Genomic DNA, 13694 nt, shown 5'->3' with positions numbered 1-13694 from the left:
TATGTAAAGTGAGAAAAATGTTGAAAAGAAGTAAAAATCACGAAACAAAGACAGGTGTGACCTAAGAGTACGACGCGCACGGTGCATACATCGATCTATACCACATTTTCTTTTCATAATTTATTATGCACCGACAAAACTATTAACACAACATGTATTAAGAATGAACAATCTTTCTTATTGTCATTTTCAAAGCAGGCAAGCAACGGCAACGCAAACGTTTACTCTCAACCACAAGGACTCAATCGCCATCTAGGCTTTAGATCTTAAGATACTCTTTGTTTCTCACCTCGGACTAGGAGGTGAAACTCAGGTATCCCCTCTTCTCCGTCTCCTTCCTTCTTCTTCCCATCTATCAGGTTCCTGCTTTACCCTCTCCCTCTCCCTCTCCCTATCATCATCTTCATCCATCATCACATCACCCATCTCACCTTCATCCCCTTCTCGCCACTCGGATCCAGAACCAGACCCGAACCCCGTCCCCGTCTGTCCACCACCTCCCGCCCCGCCGACATGTCCCGAAGCTGCGGTCGGACGGATCCCGGCTTGGCGCAGCAGACCTTCGAGATGTGAAATGTGGGAAACAGCTTTCCGCAGGATGATCGCTTTACTATCGCTTGGTATAGCCGTAGGAAGGGCCAATCGGAGAGATTGAAAACCGACATTTATGGATCTACAGGTGCGTCAGTGCGACATTTACGATTTGGTCACGAGATGAAGATCAGACATTGAGCGAATTGGGACAAATCATCAGATTGCTGCGTGGTTTAGGGAATATCTCATGTTGCTTGAGATGACAAAAAATCGGAATGGTGAAAGGATGATCACAACTCACTCTCGTCGTTTTTGTTCCGACATCAAATGCGCCAACCTTCTCGATTGACCAGGCTGTCCTACTCCAGACGTGTTCGGAATCAACAATCCCTCCTGTCCGCCCATTATGCCCATTCCCATCTCCTCTCCTCCCATACCCATCAAATGTCTTGGTGGGGCAGTCACCGAATGACTCCTCGGTCGATGTTGCATCTGTTGTTGCGCATGAGTGTGAGGATGTAGACCGCTGGGATTAGGACCATATCGATATTCTTTCTCTGGCGAGTAGACGTGCGGGTCATGGATTGCTCGGAGAGGAGGAGAGAGGTCTTCTGAACGCAAGGTGGGGTAATCGTACATCCTATCTCTTTCTCTTTCTCTTTCTCTTTCTCTTTCTCTTTCTCTTTCTCTTTCTCTTTCTCTTTCTCTTTCTCTTTCCCTTTCCCTTTCCCTTTCCCTTTCCCTCGGACGCTCTCTTTCATCTCTCGGATCCGATATTGGCCTTTGCTCTCGTTCCCATTCTCTCCCATGAGGTGGGTAACGATGTGAGGACTGGGAAGATGGACGAGGGTCGTAATACGATGGACGTATAGGGTGTGCTGCAGGACTGACAGATCTCGGTGACTCGACTCTGGGTGGCGGCATGGAGCTGGAGCTGGTGGGAGCAATGGTAGAAGTGGCGTGACTTGGAGATGAGGTGGTGCTAGACATGGAGTGGACGGATGGGAGTTGAGAATGACTTCTTGATTGGGTTTGAGAATGATAGCTTCCACCACTGGTAGCTCGATGGATATGAGGTGGATGACTGAAGGAATCCGAAGTATGAGGTCTCCATGATGATTCTGGCGATGCGAGACCGAGAGAAGAGAGTGGTGGTATATCCCGATCTGGGTCGCGTTCCCTCTCCCGTGCGCTGGCTGGTCTGATGGGACTGGGAGAGATGGCAGAGTGAGAGTCGAGCTTGAGCTTGAGCGGGGCAGAAGAATGGGGAGGAGGAAGTTGGATTCTCGGAATGTCCGGTTGTGGATAGACCATGGATGAAGACTGTCGCTGATATGGGTGAGGACGGTAGGACGAGAGGGAGAGTGACGGTGGCGAGCGTGTTGAATTGGAAGGGAGATGTGGATTCATTCGTGGTATAGGAACGGAAGTGGTCATGACAGGTGATGAGGAGAGAGAGTGGGAGTGATGAAGGTGACGGTCAACTTGATGTTGGTCTTGATGATGGGGTTGAGTGGGGTCAAGTGGACTTTGGCCCTGATCTTGAGGAGGGGTTGTCATTCCACCCTGTCGAGTCCTTTTAAGCCCCCAGCGATACTTGAGGGGCCCTTGAGACAGTCAAGCCAGCCCTCTTGTCCGTTTTTTTGTCTCTGGCAGATGCGACGCCCAAGGTGAGGCCACGACGTGTGAGCTGTGTGGGTCGAGTGGGTGTTGGTGTGGCTGAGAGATCGGTCAGCCTTCGGGAGAAGGATCAGGTGTCGACTCTCTGCGGCTTCTTGTGAGTTTGAATTTATGCGAAAGTTTAGTGATTACTTGACTTCTTCGCCTCTTCAGAGGGCGCACGGCAACCCAAAAGCCGAAAAGGCCGGGAACGAAGCGACGGAAGGGGGTGTTGGGCGGTATGCGGAAGATGAATCTTTCTGGGCGCTTGGCGTCTGTTTTCCTGTCGAAATTCCAAGAGAGCAAAGAGAGAAAGACGAATGGTATGACTCGATGGCTTTGGAATGAATGCGACTGTCGGTCTTGACTTGAGTGGAATGATGGACTGATGGACTGATGTAGAAAGATTTGTACGACTCCCCTCTTTTTGGACCACACCTCTCACGCGCCCTCGACACGGCCAAACGGTGTGTTCGGATCAACAAAGGTAGACAGACAGATAAAAGCTGTAAGCGGGATGATGATTGAGTGGGTGAACACGCAGCACGGGTCGGATCAAACCAAGTTGGGTAGTACGGGTCCGAAGAAGACAAACACCCCCGCCCGGTTGTCAGAATATCCTTGTCTTCGACGCCTCCACGCCTCGACGCCTTTGAGGAAAGAATCACACGAGAATCAGCGCAGCGTGTGATGACGTACAAACAGGAACCAGACAAAGGGTCTTTGATCTGTCCTTGTGTCGGTCAGCCGGCGGCAAGAAAGAGGCGTGTAGTGTGGGCGGTAGGAGATGAACGAGGTGGTTGTATTCCAAATGGTTCAACGGCTAACGGCTAACGGTACACGAGCCGGGGACGACGTTCGATGAGGGATTATACTTTGAAGATCGACTTCGACGCCTGACGTGTCGGTTACGCCTGAGTATGAAACGTGTGAAGAGCTGGCGACTGTCCGGTTGCTGACAATGCGGATGAACGATGCGATGAAGACACCAGGTGGCTGCAGGTGGTGGAGGATGGGATGATTTTAATCTATCGAAGAAACCGGTCCGTTCGAGCTCGCCCGCTTCTCGGCAGAGTGAGAATTCGGATTTCCTCGAATCTTACAGTAGGGTGGATGTGAGTCCTTATGACGTCTGAAGTCGTTGTCTTATGCGTCACGATCGACGAGTTGTTGGAAAACTTGTTGTTGGTGTTCTTTGCTCGTGGTCGTGCTTTTTGATCAGAACTCGTGGCCTGTAGTGGCAAAAGGGAACACACCTGACACCTGTTTCAGAAAGAAATTGGGAATCCTTGAGGGATGCAGGTATGTGAGACGGGTGTGCAGGGATCAAGACGATCACATGAACCAAACACCTGCTAGCTGCTAGTTGCTTGCTGCTGACTACTGGCCCACTCTTGGTCCAAAGCACCGGTCGTAATGGGGGTACGTTTTCAAGCGTCGTAATGAATTGATATGCCGAAAGATGGGTAAAGAGCAGGAAGATCACTGTTCTTCTTTGAAGATGTGTTTGTTTCCTTGCTTCTCTCTGATACACTATCCTTACCGTCTCTGTATCCCGCCGAGATGGAAAGATCGAACCTCGAACAAGCAAAAAGTGAGGCTGATGGCGAGACTGACCGTTCGTATCGGGCTTGACCGCGGGCCGATCGTCGGAGAGTGCGACGACACCCCCGTCAAAGGGGGAGAGACGAATGATGACGACAAAGGTCGATCAAATCAGCTGATTGACGCTAGTGCCGTACCCCACTTGTACCGCTTTGATCGCCGTCTCTAGCGAGTCTTCCCCTCTTAGCCCCCGTGGTCAGTGGGCGTGTATCCAAAAAATATGTAAATGTCCTTTGCGACCGTCAAAGCCGACGCAGTCTCTTTCTTTCAATCTCGCCGCGTGTTCTGATGGTGGCGCTCGATCCCAAGAGCCAAATTAAGGGGACCAAGATGGTGTGTGGTTGATGTCTTTTCTTCCGATTTGAGAGATCAAACGACAGATGCTTTGAGAACCAAAGTTATGGTCCAACTTTTTGTTGCTGTGGCGTCGTAATTTCGGGGTCACGGGGTTGAGTGCCGTGATGCGACAATTCAGGATCTGAGAGCATGAGCAACGGTCCCTCGTCGTCGTCGTCGTCAGATCAGCCTCGTGTTCAAACTAATCTGATCGGGTATACTTTGGTTCGGAAGGGTGGATGAGGACTCACTTCCTCTTCGGTCTTTATATGGTTTTGACCATGCGTATGGTTTACCTCACTTCACCTTGAGCAATTTCGTCAGATTGATTGAAAATCCTGATATCGTCAGCTGAACAGCAGCTGAACAGGTAGTATTTGGGAGGGGAGAAAGTCTGCATAACGAGAGGAGATGAGGAATAGTATAGTCACCTCGATGATACCACTATTCCGTAATGACATATGACATGAGATCATATGATCATATGGCTTTTGATCCACTTTTGATTGTCCCTTTCTAGCCTAATTCCTTATCCTTGGCGACTTAGCGTCAACTTTCAAAACTTGTAATCATATATATCTCTCGTCTTGTTTTGTATCGTCGACGACGTTGCACACGTTGTACCCCATGCACCTTATCACCTTGACGACCGTTCCGACCTGAAGATAGCTTGTGTCCCGCTCTTTCTCTGCTTCTACGCTTATGATATATCGAAACCTGATTTCACCGACGCACTTTTGGATAGAAAAAAAAAAGTTGACCAGAAAAAATGTTACCATCAATACAGGGTCTATACGTGTCGGATTCTCGGAATATAAAAGGTCCGAAATAATGACGTCCACATCTGACACATTACCCAGTTACCCGTTTTTGAAACCCGACTGGCGTTTGATCTACTCCAACGGCGAACAGACTGATAGCAGGTACATAGACAGGTACGAGTGGTGTTTCCAGGTGGAGAAAGAAGGCAAGGGGTATTTCTCGTTTTCAAAACGCCATTCCAAGCCAAGTTCCGGTTGAGCGTCACGCGTTACTTGTATCAGAAGACGGGAGGAGAGGAAAAGAAGAAAGAAGGAACGTATAGAGAAAACAAGAGGCGTAGAAGGACCTTAAACCGCCGTTCTCTATGGGTGGTGGCTTGAAATTCAGACGTTGGGACACTCGGATCTCGGGACTTGGGATTCGTGACTTGGCGACATACCGTATGTTACATTTCCTTTTTTTTGGAATACCCTGACATCATTCCAAGCCGCAGGCCGCAGCATGTAAAAAAACATATCGGTAGAATGGCAAAAGAAGGGGAAAAAAGAGGGAGAATCTCCAAGTGGCCGTCGGTGGCTATCGTGGCGCTTCCTTCCCAATTTCTCTTCCCTTTTCACCCTTATCCTATCAACATGCGTATACGTCCTACTCCCCGACTTCCCTCCTTTTTCGCTTAGAAGCTGGATCCATGAAATCATTGACTTCATTAGAGATAATGGAATTATGGAGCTGTAAACTAAAGAATAAAGTGACGTACCATTTCAAACAAATTTCCTTCTTAATCTAGAATTCATATTCCGTGGGGGGTTACTTCTCTCAAAACCGCTCTACCCCCGCCGTACGCCGTAAAACCCTGATCTAAGAAAACTAAAAATTTCCGATCCGCAATCCAAGAGTTCCAGACGAGTTCCATAGTCTCGATCGAACTTGATCATGTGATCTCCGTCGGCTTCATTCAATCGGGCTCTATGGAGCTAGCAACGCTAGCCCTTAGACTCGGTTTGCCCGTAGCCCGTAGGCTGGTAAGTTTAACCCAGACCGATCTTATTTAAATTCTCTTAGACTCATATCGTGCATGAACACGTTTCCCGAACGTTCCGAAGGGTGCTAAGTAGCTACTTTGTACTCACTTTATCTTTCGGCGATCGACGCTTTCTTTCAGGTCTAAAAATCCTCCATCGAATGAACACAGTTGCGTACGTCTTCACCCTTCCATGTGATCACCGATCACACACCGAGTGAGTGTGGAGTAACTAACGGCGTGAACCCCGCTCGAAAACGAGTTCATGTAGTTCTCAGCATGCAGGGGTGGTGGTGCCGCGCACCGCGGTGACTTACTCGTACTCTGTACCTTGGGGATATCTGCCAAGTCGAGCTTGGTGGCATGTGGAGAAGTAGCCCAATCTATCGCGGAATATTTCCCACATGCGACATACAACATGCAACATGCAACAGCGTCATCCTTCAATGACAGCTAATCATGATCCTTATCTGATCACTCCGGAAATTCAAATAACCCCACTGATACGCCGTTCCCAGAAAATATACCCGGCAGAGTCACATGGTTCCCCTCACGCTGCGCGCTACGCTCAACTCCAAGGCAGGCGATTGTTTAGAGATAGTCGTGTGTCAGAGCATATCCGATTCGGACGAGCTAAATAAGTCTTTACATGTAGAGCGCAAAAATGCACAACATGGTATCTAAATAGATGCAAGGTATGATACGCGCGGAGGGAATATGCGGTCCTTGAATACAGCTGATCAGGGATGTCGTATGTTCATATCAAACTTGCAAGGAATGACCATTCTCCTCTCCCTTCTCCCTCTATGCCTTCTTCTCTGCCGCTTGGTACAACTCCTTGTATTGACCAGACTGTTCGCATAGGTATTTGAACAATGAATCGCTTTTACGCAGCAGTTCCTATCCGTCAGCCCATGACCAGCGTCACGTCCCGCCTCAGGTGAAAGCGGCCTCGTCAAGTTCCATGGAACCAGAACCGTGGAAATATATCCACCGCATGAGTGACTTGCCGTAAGACGAACTCACTATCGGGCGAGCAAACTCCTCAACTTTCCCTCCCGACAAGATCAACACACGGTCATAATCAATAACAGTCGACAGCCGATGAGCGATCGTAAGCAAAGTGGAATCTTTGAACTCTGTTCGGATGGCAGCTTGGATTGCCTCATCTGTTTCAAAGTCGACAGAAGCCGTAGCTTCGTCCATGATCTACGTATGAGCCGTCACTCTTTTACCGTGAAATGCGATACCATTAAAAGAAGAAAGGATGGAACTCACAATCAAGCTAGACCTCCTCAGCAACGCTCTTGCCATGGCTATCAATTGTCTCTGTCCTTGACTGAAATTACTTCCTCCCGACGACACTTCCATGCCTAGGGTGATCCCCGCCTTTCCTCCTGTCCCAGTCACACTGGATCCCGCTCTCGACGACGTCCTATGCAAATCATCACCTTCACTACCATCTACAACCAACTCATTTAATCGTCGAGCCGATGGCTTCCTACTTGGCGCTGCCGATTCGATAGGGGTACTCGGACCTCCCACGTTCACTCTTCTCAACGCATCTTGTAATTCCTCGTCCGTATGTTCATTGAACGGATCCAAATTGTCCCTCACTGTACCTGAGAATAGGACAGCGTCCTGAGGGATATAAGTGATCCTTGAGCGCAAGTCATCAACTCCGATACTGGTGATATCGATACCGTCCAGGATGATCCGACCGGAATGAGGTTCGGTAAATCGGAGCATGCTCATAGCCAGTGTACTCTTTCCGCTGCCAGTTCGACCAATGAGACCAATCTTTTCGCCAGCAGCGATAGTGAAGCTTCCTTTGAATACAGTGGGCAGATCTGGTGCGTATTTGATCTCAACATCTTCAGCGACCAGGAAGTTCTTGCCGCTATCGGATGAAGGCCAGTACGCGGGAGGACGATGAGAGGGAATGACGGAAGGAGGTTCCTGTGGAAGATGAAGATATTCTTGCACACGTTCGACGGAGTTGAAGTCCATCTCCAGCTGCCCCCAGAATCGAGAGACCCAATAGCAGGCGGAGACGAATCCTTGAGCGGAGAGAATTGCCATACCTGCTGAACCGGCCGGGACCGCACCGGACAAGGCAAATAGGGTAGTAAAGAAGACTGATAAAGCGCCGAGGAGATCAAAGCGGAGTAGCAGCTGCCCATCAGCTCGAACCTCGACCCGCTTCAATTTTCATCGATCAGAGATTCATTGGCGCCAACAACTTGATGGCTAGGTTTACAGGACAAAGGGAAGCTGAACAAATGCTCACCCATCTATTCACCATCCACACATAGTAGAAGGCCGCGTTGGTTTCATCCACTTGCTGACAGAGAGTCTTCATGAATCGCCTTTCGACCGAGAATGCTCGGACGGACACCACACCGTCAAGAAGTTCCGCAAAACCAGAGCTGATGGTCAGCATCAATTAGCGTTGACTTGGAATACGCACAAGATGGGAGAGCGAGACTGTGGCGTTAGCACTGGAGCATATAGATGCATTAGAAAGACTTACAGTCGCCTCGAGTCTCCTCAAGCTTCTACCCACTCGCAACTGAATCGTCAGTGAGAACCGTTGAGCAGGCAAATGTGCTCACATATTGTACCGCATAATGCCAATACAAATAGCTGATGACAGCAGCCGGCAACAGGAACCACGGGACAATCACAGCTACCACTCCCTGTCTCCATCAACCCGGAACAACTAGCATGAGCAAGACTCAACTCACGATAGCTCCAAACAAGCTGGCTATGTAGATGATGACCGTTCTCAATCCAGAATTGAGAGATGAATCGATGGTTTCAATATCTGGCCGTCAGTGCATCACCGCACAGAAACGCGAAATGGTGTGAAAGACGTACCCTTGGAGAACCTATTGACGATACGCCCGACTGGAGTGGTAGTGAAAAAACGAATGGTGCCACGAAGCACAGAGTCAAGAAGACGATTATGCAGGTTCCTGAACGTTAAGCGTGTTTCATTCTCCCTCCCCATCAGACTCACTTGGCAGCACGATACGACGACCAAGCTCCCACTCCTGAAGACACGACATTGATCAGAGCATCTCCCAATACTGACGTGTCAGCTATATCCGCTGCATCCACATGGAAACTTACCGATTGCGGCATATATAGTGAGGTAGAAGCTTGGGTGAGTGACGGCCGATGGTCTGATTGTGTCAGCTCAGAACCGCCAGACGTTTTAAATAAGCTCACAATTTGACACCCGGGATGGAGGCCAGCACGCTGACTGTGTCATTGGAAGAGGGAAGCACGGAGTGATGAAGAAAGTGTTGATGAATGTCGGAATGGTGATACTCCGGGGTGGTATGAATCGACCAAGGTCTCAACACTCCGACAACACTTTTGAAAGATGTGGTATACGCTGCAAGTCAGATGCTTGTCAAAGTAATCAGGCAAGTCCCGGCCAACTGACCTTCACCCCAGACTTTGAGCCAGAACCTTTCTCCAATCTCGGTGAACTGACTGATGACTTTCGAGTCAGCACGTACATCGACCTCTCAGTCTACAACTCACAGAGCAAGACCGCTATCCAAAACCAGGTATGATACGTTGCTGCTGTAATGTAAAGCTTGTACGTCTCCCATTTGACATTCCCTATAGCCCTTTCTTCGTCTGCACATCAGCTCCTGCTCGACTTACGGCTGGTCACATGATACATCGCAACAGGCTCCCCTGGTCGCCGTCGAACACGATAGGATTTGAGAGACCGGGACGGCTGAGCTCACCTTGTACCAACTTCTTTCCCGGACCTTTGGTTTTCACCGCCTTCCTCGGTTCATCACCTTCGACGACCTCGATCTCCTTCTCGACGGTCTCGTCGGTAGTGACGGGTTCTTCTTTGGTGGCTTCCGCTTGCTCTAAGGCAATGAGACCATTGAGGTCCCCCGCGGCTTTGAGGTCTGCAGGAGTACCCTGGACGTCGATACGTCCGTCAAGCATACGGATAATGTAGTCGGCAGTGGGCAAAAGAAGCTCCACATGGTGAGATACAATGATCTAGGGATTCAGCCAAATTGAACATCCGAATGGAGAAGAATGACACTTACGACGGTTCGACCTTTGAGCAGAGGTCCGCTGAGGCACTTGTCTGTGAGGTGACGAGCGGTGTGAGAGTCGACAGCTGCGAGAGGATCGTCGATGAGGAGATGTTGGGTGTACGAGTATACTGCACGAGCGAGCGCCACTCTGGCCTTCTGCCCTCCACTATGAAAGTCAACTTTGAACCCTCACGGTGAATTTGTTCGGACAACATGTCCAAGGGGCAATAGAGTTACGACTGACCTTAATGAAACACCCTTGGCTCCGATCTCAGTCGCGTCGCCATCCTCTAATACCTCCAAGTCAGGCAATCTAGCAATTAGCAACCAGCTCAAACGCCCACATTCGACCGAAGGAAGAATCATCACCGGTCTACAGGCCAGAAACATCTGTTCATGCGAAGGCGGACGTGGAATGAGAGAGAGAGTAGCAATGATAGGACGAAGACAAGACCACTGACAGAGCGCAAGCATCAAGAGTCGCCTCGTATCTCACCTGATCAAGTTCTTCTCCAAACAAGATGTTATCTTTTATCGATTTCTGCTGCAACCATGGTGTCTGAGCCGCGTACGCCACAGAGTTTCTCAGCCCCGTTTTCGAGTCTACTTGCGTAGGATATTTCGGTAACCAGCTCCTCCCCTCCGCCAACTCCATTTCTCCCAAAAGGCCAATAAGCACAGCTGTTTTACCAGAACCTGTAGGACCAGTAACGATTGTCAACTTACCAATGGGGAAGTCCACGTTCAAATCGGCCAAGGTAAACACAGGCTCGGGAGCATCTGGGGAGACGGCAGTTGTCCCATCCGAGATGGAAGGACTGGGAGGTTGAGCAGGGGAAGTCTGTGCGACCGTAGGCTTTGGAGGTCCGACTGGAGCTTCGGAAGATGAGACGCCACTGTTCCAACGAAGCGTAGCGTTCTCAAATCCGATCTTGGGTGGAAGAGAATGACCATCGTCTTTGCGCTTGATTGAAGAGACCCAGTCAGGAACTTTGTGTCAGCGTTGTTCCAGGTATCAGTGGACATGGCCTACCTTCATCCTCTTGGAGAAAGTCGTCAATACGTTTGACTGAAACCATGGCGTTGAGGATCATGACGATCTGAGCTCTTGAGCTTATCTTCAAGTTTGATCAGCAGAGACTCACAAAAGTTGGTAAGATATTCAGAGGCATTCGCAACATAGTAAACAAGGACACGGAAGTGAACGCAACTGACACAGTGAGTTCTCTTTTCTCAATGACGATGTAACTTCGAAGCATTAGCCTATGACCACGTCGAGTAACAAAAGACTGACCAGAAGAATGAGAGCAAGGTCACGAGAATGGGAACCAGAGACCAAAGCAGGGAAAAGATGACGCTGTTTATCGAAGCTGCAAGATCAGTCCATGCCATGGTACGAAGATGACGATAACTCACATCGGATCAGCTGCTTGAGCTCTTTGTTACGAGCATCCGCTGCTCTGCCTTTCCACTGTTCAGTCCAGGCAAAGAACTGCGTACATATCAGCCAAAAAAGGTGACTACGAGGATATGTTTTAGAGACATGACGATACTCACCTTGATGAACTGGATAGCGCCGATGAGTTCATTCATCACCGTTATCCTCTTATCCCGAGCTTTGAGTAAGTCTTTAGTGATAGCGATGCTGCGTTTCGAAACAAGTGTGTTGAGTGGAGCTGCGATGGCTAAGACGATAATACCAGCAAATGCCGACCAGCCCAGCAGGCTTAATGTGTCAGCATGTCATCTTCTACGTGCTTGAAAAGCTCTATGGACATGCAAACTCACTTGAAGAGGAAGCTGGCGGCAATGATAATCTCAAAGGGGTTACTGTAAAGCCAGTATGCTCCAGAGACCATGTTGGCAATCCTATAATGTTGTTAGTATCAAACTGGTCAGAATTATGATGACGACTCACCGATTAGCATCACCCGCCATGAGATTGACAACCTTGCCTGACTCGGCATTACTCTTCTTCGTCTCAGGCTTCTTATCTCCCGGCGCACCCGCACTTGGCCCTGCCGCGTCATCTTCATCTTTGGCACTGATCACGCCAGAGGCATCTCGACGTTTGAGGGCTTTATCATAAATAGCCGCCTAGACTGTCAGCGTATACGAGTGATTGCAACAAAAACATACAATGAGTTCCGCTTTGATGCGTGTTGTGGCACGGCGAGAATGCCACAAGTGAAGTAGATCGGACACAGCCTACAATGTCAGTCGATGGTAAGTAACATAATGAGGGTATGCATGCATACCTTGAGAACAGTGGCCATGAGCGCAAGGAATGTGTAGACATAAGCTTGTGGCAGAGCTCTGGTGGCACCCTGAGGCAATCCGTCTCTTTGTGCGTCAGCTTTTGGTTCATGTTATACAATCAAACTTACAGGATACGTTTGAGAAAGAATGGAGCTGCATAGTTCATCACGACACTGACAATGGTCAAGAGACAGTCGACTGCCATGTCGAGTTTGTTCGCTTTTAGAACCTGCCACAAGAGGGAGCTCGCTTTGATCTCTCTGAACCGTTCGAAACAGATGGCGGTTTGAATTCGGAGTGATAGCTTTGGAACGTCCTCAGGTTGAAGCTCGCGAGAGGAGCCAAGCGCTATGAATGAATTGACCCATCTGAAGGAAAGCCATGAAGAAAGAGTGACAAGATCGTCTGGCGCAGAGTATGGCTATTACTTAGCACATCTTTCCATGCCTCTTACCTTCGTATGGCACAATGTAGAAAGCAAGGACAACCAGATGTTGATCAAAGGAAAGTGTAGACGTACCAAAAGGGCAATTGCTTCTGGTGTAGCAAGACGAAGACCTCCTACGACGTACACCAAGACGGAAGTGAGTAAAAGGTTTCCAACTTCCAAGATGATCCTCCCCTTCGTAGCCCATGGAGCGGAGTGACCAGTCAAAGCTTTGGTATACCAAGCGAGACAAAGGGTCACGATAGACATGGTCCATAGTAAAGCATAAGTCGTCAATAAAGGCCATGGTGGGGTTGTTGGCGGTCGGAATAACGGTCTCGCAAACAGATACATCTTCATGATCAGTTTCTTCCCAACTCTCATATGTCGAGCATTATAAGCTTCTGTAGACTCACCCAAACGACGACCATTCCAATAGCAAGTACTAAAGTCTCCGCACGAGCCTCTCCTTGTGTCACATCGAGGATATCCTTGCCCAACACCCCAGTCCATACGCTCATCCCTATCGCTGCCAGTCCAACCAGAACCATTTGTCTCCATAGTGACCATCTTGATTTTTCCAGTTCTTCCTTTTGCTTAGGTGTAGGAGGATCGGGAGGTATGAGCGATTCAAGAGGGACGATATCGGCCGACCATTTTTTGATCGGCCGGGTGATGGGGGAGAGGAATGGAAGCGCCACGATGTGAGGAATGAGGATGATTAGAAGTGAAATGATGGTACGTATCCGAGCCACGAGGACATCGGAGAGATCGAGAAGGTCCTGTTGATATCAGAGAGATTTCTGCAGGAGGGGAAAGGACTCACCATGGTGCCCCACTGATGCAGATGTGCAAGAGGTGGGAGAGAATTATCGAATAAAGTATCAAGTGATATGACAATCTAACCCCTCAGAGATATCCAGAATGACTGTGGGAGTGTTCTGCGATCTGTGAGAATATCAGAGGTGTCTTCGATAATCAGAGAGGAGAAAACGAAGGTGAGAAGGCAAGG

General features: G+C 49.2%; 3 protein-coding genes across 3 annotated transcripts; 1 reads left to right on the top strand and 2 right to left on the bottom strand.

Annotated features, from left to right (window-relative positions):
* Nucleotides 1-309: 309 nt before the first annotated feature.
* TREMEDRAFT_61732 (uncharacterized protein) lies at nucleotides 310-1971 on the bottom strand (the record flags this gene model as incomplete). The annotated part of the gene is made up of 2 exons (XM_007004091.1): nucleotides 310-673; nucleotides 836-1971. The coding sequence occupies 2 exons, from the start codon at nucleotides 1969-1971 to the stop codon at nucleotides 310-312; spliced, it is 1500 nt and encodes a 499-aa protein (XP_007004153.1).
* Nucleotides 1972-2325: 354 nt separating this feature from the next.
* Nucleotides 2326-2884, top strand: TREMEDRAFT_61731 (uncharacterized protein; the record flags this gene model as incomplete). The annotated part of the gene is made up of 2 exons (XM_007004090.1): nucleotides 2326-2466; nucleotides 2600-2884. The coding sequence occupies 2 exons, from the start codon at nucleotides 2326-2328 to the stop codon at nucleotides 2882-2884; spliced, it is 426 nt and encodes a 141-aa protein (XP_007004152.1).
* A 3699-nt stretch (nucleotides 2885-6583) lies between these two features.
* Nucleotides 6584-13440, bottom strand: TREMEDRAFT_38635 (uncharacterized protein). Its single transcript, XM_007003880.1, has 30 exons — nucleotides 13099-13440; nucleotides 12776-13036; nucleotides 12384-12676; nucleotides 12255-12339; nucleotides 12136-12204; nucleotides 11915-12093; nucleotides 11785-11865; nucleotides 11554-11722; nucleotides 11413-11488; nucleotides 11291-11366; nucleotides 11142-11244; nucleotides 11030-11096; nucleotides 10458-10986; nucleotides 10241-10309; nucleotides 10006-10162; nucleotides 9685-9955; nucleotides 9473-9571; nucleotides 9372-9428; nucleotides 9162-9320; nucleotides 9053-9118; nucleotides 8940-9009; nucleotides 8798-8895; nucleotides 8665-8744; nucleotides 8533-8616; nucleotides 8451-8489; nucleotides 8388-8404; nucleotides 8208-8346; nucleotides 7196-8092; nucleotides 6944-7126; nucleotides 6584-6817 (listed from the first exon to the last, which is right to left on the bottom strand). Exons 1-30 carry the CDS (start codon nucleotides 13231-13233, stop codon nucleotides 6722-6724), a joined length of 4704 nt encoding a protein of 1567 aa, XP_007003942.1. The 5' UTR covers nucleotides 13234-13440; the 3' UTR covers nucleotides 6584-6721.
* Between the last annotated feature and the right edge of the window lie 254 nt (nucleotides 13441-13694).

This window comes from Tremella mesenterica (genome assembly GCF_000271645.1).
Source record: "Tremella mesenterica DSM 1558 unplaced genomic scaffold TREMEscaffold_4, whole genome shotgun sequence".
NCBI lineage: Eukaryota > Fungi > Basidiomycota > Tremellomycetes > Tremellales > Tremellaceae > Tremella > Tremella mesenterica.
This window is presented reverse-complemented; position numbering and strand designations above follow the sequence as displayed.

What these genes read in the sequence shown, in the direction of transcription:
- TREMEDRAFT_38635 (XM_007003880.1), bottom strand. Translation starts at nt 13,233, where the DNA reads ATGGTTCTGGTTGGACTGGCAGCGATAGGGATGAGCGTATGGACTGGG. An exon ending in TCGTCGTATCGTGCTGCCAA is followed by an intron (nt 8,896 to 8,939) that starts GTGAGTCTGATG and finishes CTTAACGTTCAG; the next exon opens with GAACCTGCATAATCGTCTTC. An exon ending in TGTGGATGGTGAATAGATGG is followed by an intron (nt 8,093 to 8,207) that starts GTGAGCATTTGT and finishes GCTGATGGGCAG; the next exon opens with CTGCTACTCCGCTTTGATCT.